Here is a 13,267-nt window from a genome sequence, read left to right on the forward strand (position 1 = left end):
TTTAAAAATTGGCCATAAAAATAACTTTGTTAGAATGTGGAGTGTAGGGTGTTGGCTGTATCTCTTTCTTTCTTTTTTTTAAAAAAATTGCAAATAAATATCTACCAATATGTACATAACATGGAAATAAAAGAAAAGCTAGATGGTGCTGATTATAGATGTCATTTAGTGCTTCTAAAATGTCAAGTATCCAATTCTCAAAGGATTCTCAATGTGCTTCTAAATATCTGGGCTCAATTTTCCATCCCTGTTTTTGGATGCCCTGTCCTCTGTGTTTAAAAATTTTGGTTAACCATTTACACATCTAAGGGCCAACATTTTCAAACTTGGATACCTAAAATTAGGTACCAAAATACATATTTTGGCATTTAAATATGTGGTCGGATTTCTTCAGTGGGGCTGCGAGCTCAGCAGCTGCCACTGACTTTAGTGGAATTTGTCAACAGCTCTGAAAATCAAGTCACTTTTATTTAGGTGCCCAAATATGGTGCCAAACTTTAGGTGTTTATATCTGAAAATTTTGGCCTGAATTTTTAAAAATGTTATTGAGGAGTATAAATAATAAAACAAGAACAACTTTGTAAACATTGTAATATGCTTAGAACCTATACAATACTTTTCATGTTCAAAATGTCTTAATAAACACCAACTATAATTGAACATTGCCTGTGTAATTGAACATTACGTGTGTGTGTATAAAAGGTAAATTCACTGTTCTCTTAGGTTAATTGTAGTATGAATTTCTTAATTGTAGTGTGAATTCTCATAAACCTGAGGTTTTGGTCATTCAGAAGCTCTTCAGATTGTTTTTGAAGGGCTTGATTCTGAATTCTTTGTGTACCCCAAATTCTGATGAACTTTCATGGGTGCACAAGGGCTGCAGGATGAGGATTTAGGTGTCTTTCTACCTGATGGCATGGACAACTGCAGTTTACATTCACAACTCCAAGGGATTTTTTTTTTTGGACATTTGGTTGCTAAACTCTTAAGGAATAGAAAATTGTGTGTCTAAAAATTTAGACACAGGAAAATTAAACTTAAAGAGCACTTTGATTTTTAGCCATTGGAAAACCCACTGTTGAGGTGGGTTCATGCATACTGAGCATATAATACCTAGTGTCTAATCTTTGTGCTAGCTTCCTGTTTACTTCTGAGTTCAAATCAAGATGTTATAGATTATCTGTAACGCACTAGATAGCCTGAGGCCCCTCTATTTCCAAGACCACCTCTCCTTTTGTGCCCCATTGTAGGATTTAAAATCAGCTGGAAAACTCCTCCTATACGTGTTGAGAACTGAACATCAGGAGGTTCTGCTGCGGGCCCTCTCCTGCATTCTGCCAAAGCCTGAGTTTGACCACTTTCAAGATGGGATTTAATCAGACCTTTCAAGGGCTGCCAACTTTCTAACTGAACAAAACTGAACACCCTTGCCCTGCCCCCTTCTCCAAGGCCCTGCCCCCTCCCTCCACCATTTACTCACCCTCACTCACTTGCTTATTTTCACCAGGTTGGGGAGGGTCCCTTTTTGACCATGTGTTCCAGTTGAAAACCAGACACCTGGCAACTCTAGGAGATTTCAATTTTGGCAGGGGTTTATTGAGTTGAATGGCGATAATGTAAGAGCTGTTCTTTGTGTTTTGGCCTATATCATCTGGTAATTATGCTGTAAAGGTGGTTTTTAAGTATGCTTTATTGAAAGTAAAATAACTTCAGTGATAGCGAGGCTATGGATGAAGATAAGAAAAATCACTAAATTACCTCCTGCCCAAATACATTGTGAAAAATACAGCAGGCCCAACATTTTCCTATTAACTGTAGAGGCCATGCAGAACCATATGAGATTTTGTTTGTTGCTTTTTTTCACCTGTACTGCATTTACTTGGTTTCTGCTATACTGTGTCATCTTATTTATCACGTACAACCAGTGAACTACAAAGCATTCTGCTGGACGTTATGTTTCTCTGACTCAGCCTGTGGAGTTTTCTATTTTTATAAAGCTTCTTCTCAATTATTGTATTTGGCATAAAAATGCTTTGAATATGCATGCTATAAATGAATGTGTAGGTGGGAGGCAGCATAGTGCAGGAGAACGAGCACAAGGCTGGAAATTGGAGGTTGATTACAATGATTGATTAAGTGATTTATTTAGATTTATACAATACACCGTAGGCACCCTTGAAATAACTCAAGGATACAAGAACATTAATACCCAAATGTAACTACTATGCAGCAGTTCAGTTCAATATAACTCACTACCGACAAACCCAGCAACTCAAAAGTTCAAATTACCGTCTCCCTCAAGCAGTTCCCCACCCAAATGTATATTTGCGAAACTGCATTGCTAATGTGCATGTGTCAAGTATGTGAGCAAACACATGCTAGGTAGCCACTTACCTGTACATGTGCATATGCAAATACTTAGTGGCAAGCATATCAATGTGTGCAGGCCTGCAATTTGAAAATCAGGCTTAAGAAGTCTAAAATCCTAAACCTGGCTCAAGCACTGATCCTCTGCACAGCGGTGGGCAAGTCCCTGCCTGTCTCTGCCTCAAGTTTCCCTCTGGGGAAAGTGGAGATAACAATATTTTCTAAACTAACTCCCTCTGGCATGGTGAGGGTAAGCACATTAGTTAATGTGGCTAAAGCTAGGGTTACCATATTTGAACATTCAAAAAAGAGGACATCCCATGGGGGGGAGGAGGGTATTTGCTCACACCCCCTGCCCCGCCCCCATTCCAACCCCTTCCCCAAAGTCCCCACCCCAATTCCACCCCCACCCTGCCCCATTGGACCCCTTCCCCAAATCCCTGCCCCTGCCCCACCTCCTCCCCTGAGCGCACCGCGTTCCCCCTCTCCCCCTTCCTCCCAGCCACGCGAAACAGCTATTTTGCAGCGCAAGCGCTGGGAGCTAGGGGGAAAAAGTGGGCACTCTCTCGAGTGATCAACATTCACTTTCTTTCTCGAGTGATCAACATTCACTCTCTTTCTTGAATGGTCAACTCTTCTTTGGGGAAAAATAATAATGGCAAAATCACAGACTTTTTAGATATTAAAAAATTTCTCCCAGACTGATTTAAGAACGAAAAAGCCGGACATGTCCAGGAGAATACGGATGTATGGTAACCTTACCGAAGCACTTTGAATATGTAAAGCATTATATAAACAGTAAATAGCAATATTTAATCTAATGTATTTCATGTCTCTACATTTTAGGTCCCAATCCAGCAAATAGTGTGTTTAAGTGCTTTTCTAGATAGGGGTTTTAACTGGGACCATCACCTTGGGAGTTACCCTATATAAAAAATAAAGCTAACAGTTATACCTCCAAAAGATGGACCTAGATCTCCTCTCTATTTTAATCCATGGATAAAGTCCCGACCCTGTTGAAGTCAGTGGCAAAACTCCCACTGATTTCAGTAAGACTAGGATTTCACCACATGTTCTTAACTGGAATTAGATGAAGACTTGATTCTTCTTTCCTCGGACACACACAACTGCATCCGATGAAGTAGGCTGTAGCTCACAAAAGCTTATCCTCAAATAAATTTGTTAGTCTTTAAGGTGCCACAAGTACTCCTTTTCTTTTTACAACTGCTACTGGAATCAATAGAAATTACACATACACAGGAAATGAAGATGAGCTCTAAAGGCCTGATTCAAGCCCACTGAAATCAGTGGGAGTCTCATTTGACTTGCACTTTGGATCTGGCCCTGAACAATTAAAGTCACTAAACATTGCCCATGAATATTGTCTGCTGTAATGTGAAATGCAGCAGTACTTTGTAACTACAGCACTTAAAATGTTCTTTTCTGAAAGGGGTGACCGTTTTCGGCACTCCTTTCATTATGTCTATCTGGGTTTACTATATGCAGACAGACTTTGATTTGCTTCAGTGACTTATTTGGTTTTGTGCTTGATTTTTTTTGTTTGTTTATTTTCAATGCCTGCTGTGTGGAAAGAGTTAAATGGGAAAATCTCAATTAAATATTGGCTTAGTTTATTTAAAAGGGGCTTTCATAGATTGTGGGACAATTTAGTTAGTTACCTTATCCGCAAGGCAGGGGTAATTTGTTATAAAGTTATTCATACCTGTGGGATATAAATATTGTAATAATAAACTATTGCTCACAGTTACAGGGAAGTGTTGGGACCAGGAAGGGGCTTAAAGAGGAGAAGACTAGGGCCTTTTGATGTGACAGGAAAGGGAAGTCAAGAGTTTATCATAAGGATTCGGGCTGAACTAGGGGAAAAAGTCTGTCTGGGGTAGAGGGGCTGTATTAGAAGAAAGTCTATTCAAAAAGAGGAGATTGACTCTGCCTCATGTGACATCCTTGAATGTCTTTTCTGGGGTAAGTGGATTCCAAAGATTTGATTGGTCCCGGCTCAGTTTAATTTTATTCCATCCCCATTGTAGAGTTGGGTATAATTTATTTATATTGTCCCCTTCCATCACTCTTAGACTAAAGGAGGTGTAGTATATTGAAGTAAATACATCTGTTTTTGCTCGTTCTCTTTTAGATAATAATGAAAGATTAATGACACAGGCTCAATAGTAGTGTTGCTATGAGTGAAACATATACCATAGATAAGATAAACAGGAATTGTATTGAATTTGTTGGCAAGGGGGAAAAAAAAGCTTGTTTATATAGTGAATGTTGCAGAGTCATCAAAATCCCAGCTTTCCCTTAACTCTCTGTATCTTAATTTTCCTAACAGACGTCAACAAATACAAGCTTGAAAAAGCTACTGGACTGAAGATTCTGCAGACTGGCGTTGGGGAGGTAAGTGACTTGGGGGCATTTTTTACTTTCAAAAACATTTTAATTGTTCTTTTATGAAATCCTAGAGCCCATGGATGTATATGACCTACCAGTGCTAATAATGCTAAGGGCCTTTTTATGATACAGCTGCATCTGTCAAAGTACAATCTGCTGCACACATAGTGCCATACCCCACAGAGAATAAAGCACGAAACTTATGTGTAAAGCTCAGCAGCCATTAAGAAATGCAGTTTCTAGCTTTGTTGTATCTGAGGTACAAAATCCCCAAAGATGAGCAAAGCAATTGAAGTGTCTTATTATCCCCCTGGTTTCAATGGAGTACAATCTCATCTAGATCAATTAAAATCTAAATTTGGGGTAAAGTGTCTTTAGATGTAAAGGTGAACCTATCTGTGAATGACTTGCTTATTTTCAGTCCATTTTTTATTTAATTTGAAATATAAATAAAATATGTCTGTTCATTATGGTGATTTGAAGCAAAAACTCTGCTAAGCATTTTATCATTTATTAATTAAAATGATGCTATCTGCTAAGAACCTTGTATGAACTGCAGGTGAATACTAATTTTGGTACTAATTTTATGTACATAAAGGGATTATATTTCTTTTACAATTCAGTAATTTTGCTAGTGGAAAATGCTCATAAGTCTGGACAGATGTTTGTTTCTTGTGTTTATATTACTCTTGGTATTAAGAATAATTAACCACAAATTAGCAACATTGAAGTAGATTAACTATAGGTTTCAGAGTAGCAGCCATGTTAGTCTGTATTCACAAAAAGAAAAGGAGTACTTGTAGCACCTTAGAGACTAACAAATTTATTTGAGCATAAGCTTTCGTGAGCTACAGCTCACTTAGATTAGATTACATCTAATCTTTTTAGATTAACTATTTGATTCATTTTCAATTTCTGGTGTTTCCTATTCTTTGACGGTTCACGACAAATGGCCCATTCTGCAAAGATTTCAGAACAGCTTTATGCACATAAGTAAAGGCCTAGGCCTTAAAGCACTACCAATTCTGAGAACTACTGAGTACCCACAGCTTTAATTGGTTTATGGCTGTGAGGATCTGATCCTGCAAACAGGCCAGATCTTTGGCTAGTGTAAGTCAACATAGCTCCATTGCTGCTATGCTGAGGATCCTGATCCTGGTGTGCAAAACTCTACTTATGTGACTAGTCCCCTGACATCAGTAAGACTACTCATGTTCATAAAGTTATACCTGTACTTCAAGGGTTGGAGCCTCTGTACATGATCCAAAGACCATTGAAGTCAGTGGAAAGACTCTCATTGACTTCAGTGGGTTTTGGATCAGACTGTCAGTGTGGAGTCTGACTCTGATATTCACCTGCTATAATTTGGTAGTCAATTTAGTCAGTTCCTATTTTCAGCATTATTTTCAGAATTTACTCCTTCACTTAAATAGTCAATATATTTTGTGCCAGAGAAGAGCTTCATAGAAAGTGAGCAATGTGCCTAGAAGGTGTCTGATTTGGAGCTAAATGGACAGAATGTGAAGGATAAATGAAACAAATATCTGGTAAAAACTTTTCCCACAAAGAATAGGTTGACATAACAGATATTATTATTGATTGATTGATTTGATTGATGTTTCCTCAATATCTTTTAAACTCTGACTTGGATTAATGAAACATTTGCAAGTTAACAGCATTCTTCAACATGATGCATTTTTAGCAGGCAATAAGCAGAAAGAAATAAACCCAGGTGAAGCATGAATCCAAGGTTTAAATATAGCCTAGGTTATTAGTAAGATATAGTGACCAGCAGGAAAAATAACCAAGCTGTTTGGCACATTAAGATGACAGATGAAACTCTTTGATTCTATTGCCTATATATTTTGTTAGATGTGAACTCATAAAATGTCTCTCTCAATTCTGTGCTTTCTCCCATCTAAGTCTTATCAGATATGATTATGTATATATAAAATAAATTTTTGCATGAAAAATAATGGAGCTCTATGATTAAGCCATTTATTTCTTGACTCGGGATCAAATTCAGTTTTGGCCAGGTTAAATCCAACTATACTAATCCAGTCTAATGGTTCATTTTCAGTTCATCCTTGTGCTTACTATAGTTAAACTAAATAAAAAGGACAGTTCTAACCAAATTGAAATATACTTTTGTTGGATCAGGAGTTTTTCTGAGGCAAATTGTGGATACAGTAGTTAGACATTATGGTAACTGTAAATCACTTAGTCAAGATGTTCAAATCAAAAGGACTCAGAATAAACACCCTGATTTTTTAAATGAGAAGTGACCTTTTTTGTCTTTCAAGGAGTCAGATTCATGACACAGTAAATGGGTAGATTGTTTCATTTTCATTTGCATAATTGTAGAACAGGATGGAATGTCTTTATATAACATCTTTCCTATTTCAAGTAATCCAAAGATTTCAAGAGAAAAATGAGCTAGATACTAGCAATGAGTGCTGAAGTTATATAAACAAATACAGCTACTGTTCCATGCTCAGCAATATCTCATATGTTGCATTGGAACCTGTTTTAGGTTTTGATCCTGCTCCCATTGAGATTAATAGAAGTTTTGCCACAATAAGAAATGAGTAGACACCAAGGACTAAATCAAGCCCTCAAGGCACAGCCCTGCATTCAAAGCAGTGTGAAGGCACCTTATCCCATTGGAAATGCGGGGGGAAGCAGAATGCTTGCCAGAGGTCCCGACTGGTATGGGGAAATGCAAACAGCCATACCTTTTTAAGGGATGCAGCATACTTTCCCCTCTTAAGCTATCTGTTCCAGTCATGTCTCTGCATATTCTCTACCTCCTTCTGGCAGCATCTTGGAAACAGACTTGAGTTCCTTTGAGTGCCGGGGCTTGTAATTCTAGCATGTCTTTGTGGGAAACCATACGAAGGTTAGGAGGTACCGTTGTTAAGGGTAATACAGAAGGCATGCTGGAATGTGCTTCTTGGGATCTACACAGTCAACTGCACCTGCTCTAACGGGCAAAATCTACTCCTTTTTCTTCTTTCCTGCCATGACCAAGCCAGCAGGACCCAGCTAGAGTTTCAGACCAAATGTTACTTCAATTTGATTTCCTTGACCTCATAATAGTCTCTGGAGAAGGATACTGTGAAAGGGTGAAACAGCCAGGAAATGAGATAAGGGCTTTCTGCTTGTCACAGGACTCAGCAGATGCTTAAAAGGGGCCGGTGTTCTATTTCTGGGACTGAAAGAAGCAAAGGGAAAGGCCTCTGCTGACTGTAGCTTGTTGGTCAGGGGAATAGCTTTGTTTTGTGTTCATGAGCTTTTGTCTTTGTATAATAATATTGTCCTCTGAGGCAAGAGTCTTAACCAGACTTGGGTGTGGCACTGGTTCTCTCCTGGACTGGTGAAGGAACCCACTAGCTTACAGATATATTATTTTAGATTTTTCTCTACTAATTTTCTTATGTGGAATGTTAATTACATGTATAGGATCTGAATTATAGTGCTCTGTGATTCACTAATGTAATGACAGACATTGAATTAAAATAGTTTTTAAACCAAGCAGAAATATCTCAAAACAAAATATAAATGAAACGAGCAGTCTCCTGTAGACTCAGATGTTCCAGAGTAGATCAGTGATATTTTGACATATTTCAGGAAAATCACAGTTTCAGATATTTTGATAAGTTTTAGAATTATGTTGAAATTACCTAAAGTAGTGTTACTACAATAAAACATAAAGATCAATATTTAAAAAATCATCATGGGGAATGGTGAAATAGGAAGCCACAGGTGTATGGTAGGGGACTGTGTATAATGAAATAAATGCTTCTTGGGACAGGCATCACATTTCCAAATTACTGCTTTCCCTATTGAAATAAAGGTATTAAATCTGAAGTGTTACAGATAACTTTGAAAACACATTCTCAAATGTAGCACAGATGTATACTGGTTATAATATTTCATCATGTTGCCAGATAGTCTGCAGAAGGCAGTTGGGGGAAACCATCAGAGGAGACGGCAGAAATAATGTCACCCCCTTTGATTGAGCTGGCTTGCCTGCCATTTTTTACGGCAGGGCTGCTATTTAGGAGTCTGGTTGGACTCTCACCTGCTACTAGAAAATCAGCTAGCAACTATGGCTAGCTCGACTCCCTCCCCCCACCCCCACCTCAGATGGGTAGTAGGCGGGCACTGTCATTGACGATTTTGTCACCTCCAAATTAGACTACAGGCATTTGCTCTGCATGGACCTACAATGTAAATCTATCCAGAAATTGAAGCTGGTGCAAAATTTGACAACTGGTTTGTAATGAAGTACTTCTTGTCAGAGAATGTGATGCCAGCATTTTTCGAATTACCCAAATTAAGTACCAAATAGAATGGATAATGTGGTTTTTGACCTTTAAAGCCCTAATTTGTAGGGCCCGGGACCTACAGATATTGCCTTTGTTCCTGAGCCATGCTACCACAGCCCTAATTGGATAAGAGAAAGGGGGCAGCTGGCAGAGCATTCTCCACCAGAGCGCCTCAGCTTTGGAACTCTTTCCTCCCATTTATCTGTAAAAGTGCTAGTTTTTTGACCAGCAGGTACCATTTGTTTTCCTAGTTGTGAATGAATGGGGAGATTCTAACAGGGGCTCTTAAATATGATTTTTGCTGCTGTGTAATTTCCTGTTGCTGTTGATATCTAGATTAACGATTAATGGATAGTTACTGGAGTAGACTGTATTATGCCTGCTTACTTAGAAATTGTCAAGGAATGCCTGGAGCAAGAGATAGGTACTTCTTTTTAATGGCTGCTTGTGTGATTCTAAATACATTAATAAAATCAAAAAGAATTTAAAAGCATTAAATATTGATTAACAGATACAGTATCTAAATACTTCAAAACATTTTTATTCGCTCCATCTATCAACAATGACTTTATTCTACAAAACTAAATAATATCAATTTCTAAGTCACTTTTACACTTTAAAATATCCCATGTTAATTTTGAAGAGAATAATATTAATATACCTAATTTTATGAACTCATACTCGCATCGAGAAGTATCTTACTATGCAAGTATTGTGGAATATGTGTACTGTAAAGTAGTAATAAGTAATGTTATCAGAATTTGGTCCTATAATTGCATACCGAATTAATTCTTCAAGAACTGTAAGGAATAAAATTAAACATAAGGTAAATTTCCCCACAGAGAATAGTGGAGCTGTATGGTTCATTTGGTAAGTCCTTGTACTTTTTTTTCAAATGCATTGTTGATAATATTTAGAGACTATGCTAATGCTATGTATTAACTATTCATTATTGTACATAGCCCACTAGAGGGATGCTTTTAAAATAATTTTCATCCACAGTGTTAAAAAAGGCCAAAGAAAGATGCATAATATGCAAAATAAAAATGATGTATTTACAGTGTAATCTTTGTAATATGCCCTAGGTAATAGCATATTATATATAAAATGTGGTAGAATCATTACGATCAGTGGGGCTACTGAATGATCACTCCAGGAGGATCACTCAAGGAAGAAATGACCATTGCAGAGAAGATAAATATATAATTTGCATAGGTCTTCACTACAGAGGAAGTGAGGGAGATTCCCACACCTAAGCCATTCTGTATAGATGAGAGATCTCAGGAACTGTCCCAGTTGAGGTGTCAGCAGAGGAGGTTTTGGAACAAATTGATAAACTAAAGAGTAGTAGGTCACAGGACCAGCCAGATGGTACTCACCCAAGAGTTCTGAAGGACTTCAAATATGAAATTACAGAACTACTAACTGTGGTGTGTAACCTATCACTTAAATCAGCCCCTATACTAGATGAGTGGTGGACAGCTAAAGTGATGCTGAGTTTTAAAAAAGGCTCCAGAGGCGATAATGGCAATTACCGGCCAGTAAGCCTAATTTCAGAACCAGGCAAATTGGTAAAGAACAGAATGATCAGACACATAGATGACCACGATATGTTGAGGAAGAGTCAGCCTGGCTTTTGTAAAGGGAAATCATGCCTCACCAATCTATTAGAATTCTTTGAGGAGGTCAACAAACCTATGGGCAAGAGTGATCCAGTGAATATAGTATACCTGGACTTTCAAAAATCTTTTGACGAGGTCCCTCACCAAAGGATTTTAAGCAAAGTAAGCAATCATGACATAGGAGGGAAGGTCCTTTCATGGGTCAGTAATTGGTTAAAAATATGAAACAAATGGTAGGAATAAATGGTAAGTTTTTGCAGTGGAAAGGGATAAACAGTGGGGTCCCCCAAGGATCTGTACTTGGGCCAATACTGTTCAACATATGCATAAATGATCTGTAAAAAGGGATAAACAGTGAGGTGGCAAAGTTTGTAGATGGTACAAAATTACTCAGGATAGTTAAGTCCAAAGCAGACTGTGAAGAATTACAAAGGGATTAACAAAACTGGGTGACTGGGCAAGAAAATGTTGAAATTGATTAAATTCAGTGTTGATAAACACAAAGGACTGCATGCTGGAAAATATAATCCCATCTATACATACAAAATGATGGAGCTAAATTAGCTGTTACCACTCAAGAAAGAGATCTTGGAGTCCTTGTGGAAAGTTCTCTGAAAACATCCGCTCAATGTGCAGCAGCAATTAAAAAAACTAACAGAATGTTAGGAACCATTAGGAAAGGGATAGATAATAAGACAGAAAAGATCATAATGCCACTATATAAAACCATGGTATGCCCACATATTGGTATGCCCACACCTTGAGTACTGTGTGCAGTTCTGGTCACCCCATCTCAGAAAAGATATATTAGAATTGGAAAAGGTATAAAGAAGGGCAAGAAAAATGATTAAGTGTATGGAACAGCTTCCCTGTGAGGAGAGTTTAAAAAGATAGAGACTGTTCCTCTTAGAAAAGACACAGCTAAGGGGGAATATGATAGAGGTCTATAAAATGATTAATGGTATGGAGACAGTGAATAGGGAAGTGTTATTTACCCCTTCACATAATACAAGAACCAGGATCACCTAGTGAAATTAATAAGCAATAGGTTTAAAACAAACATAAGGAAATACTTCTTCACACAACACACAGTCAGCCTGTGGAACTCATTACCAGAGGATCTTGTTAAGGCCAAAAATGTAACTTGGTTAAAAAAAGAATTAGATAAAAACAAAAGGATGGCCATATTAGGTCAGACTAATGGTCCATCTAGCCCAGTATCTTGTCCTCCAACAGTGGCCAATGTCAGATTCTTCAGAAGGAATGAACAGGACAGGGCAATTGTTGAGTGATCCATCTACTGTTGTCCAATCCCAGCATCAGGCAGCCAGAGGCTTAGGGAATCAGAGTGTGGGGTTGCATTACTGGTCACCTTGGCTAGCCATTGATGGACCTATCCTACATGAACGTATCAAATTCTCTTTTGGCCTTCACTGTATCTCCTGGCAATGAGTTCCATAGGTTGATTGTGCGTTGTTTGGCAGGCCTCCTGCCTCTGATGTGCTTAAAAAAAATTGCTGTTAGCTTTTGTGTCTTTTGCTAGCAGCTTTTCAAATTCTTTTTTGGTTTCCCTAATTATACTTTTACATTTTTTTCTTCCTTTCTGTTTTCCTCAGGAGGATCACACTTCCAATTTTTAAAAGATGCCTTTTTTTCCCTCTAACCGCCTCTTTTACTCTATTATTTAACCATAGTGGCATTTTTTTGTCCTCTTACTATCTTTTTTTTAATTTGAGCCTCTATTATCATGTTTTTTAAAAGTTTCCATGCAGCTTGCAGGCATTTCACTCTTCTGACTGTTCCTTTTAATTTTCATTTAACTAACTTTCTTATTTTTGTGTAGTTCCGCTTTTTGAAGATAAATGCTACTATGGTGGGCTTCTTCAATATTCCTCCCCCCTACAAGGATATTAAATTTAATTACCTTATGGTCACTATTACAGTTTATTATAATTATGGTTATATATTTATTAGGGGGGAGGGATAGCTCAGTGGTTTGAGCATTGGCCTGCTAAACCCAGGGTTGCAAGTTCAATCCTTGAGGGGGCCATTTAGGGATCTGGGGCAAAAAAAAATTGGAGATTAGTCCTGCTTTGAGCAGGGGGTTGGATTAGATGATCTCCTGAGGTCCCTTCCAAGTCTGATATTCTATGATTCTATTACCAAGCGGTTCACTTATATTCACTTCTGGACCAGATCCTCTGATCATTTGATAAATTGCCCTCTGAAGCATCTGGCACTAGCCACTGTGAGAAGACAGGATCCTGGGCTAGATGGACCTCTAGTCTGACCCTGTATGGCCAGCTTTATGTTCTTATGTTTTATTGAGGATGGTTCCAGTCCTGTGACAGCTTAGGCATGTGTGTAACTTTAATCACATAATTAAATGTCCTGACTTCCATCATACTACTCACATACTTAAAGTTAAGCACATGCCCAGGTAATAGTAAGGCTGTCTTTCACCTATCAAACAGATTCTAGCTGTGAAACAGCAAAGTTCTAATGTTTATTCCCAGTATTTCACATGCACATTACATA

At 38.0% G+C, this 13,267-nt stretch overlaps 1 protein-coding gene across 2 annotated transcripts in view; it reads left to right on the plus strand.

The window, feature by feature from the left end:
- The window catches only part of PTPRN2 (protein tyrosine phosphatase receptor type N2), a 992,764-nt gene that overhangs the window by 661,948 nt on the left and 317,549 nt on the right, over positions 1-13,267 (plus strand). For both annotated transcript variants that reach the window (XM_038390254.2, XM_038390255.2), the window contains exon 12: positions 4,718-4,782. In XM_038390254.2, coding sequence (XP_038246182.1) covers positions 4,718-4,782 — 65 coding nt within the window. The remainder of the gene's footprint in view (positions 1-4,717; positions 4,783-13,267) is intronic.

Source organism: Dermochelys coriacea, chromosome 2, assembly GCF_009764565.3.
Source record: "Dermochelys coriacea isolate rDerCor1 chromosome 2, rDerCor1.pri.v4, whole genome shotgun sequence".
NCBI classification, from domain to species: domain Eukaryota; kingdom Metazoa; phylum Chordata; order Testudines; family Dermochelyidae; genus Dermochelys; species Dermochelys coriacea.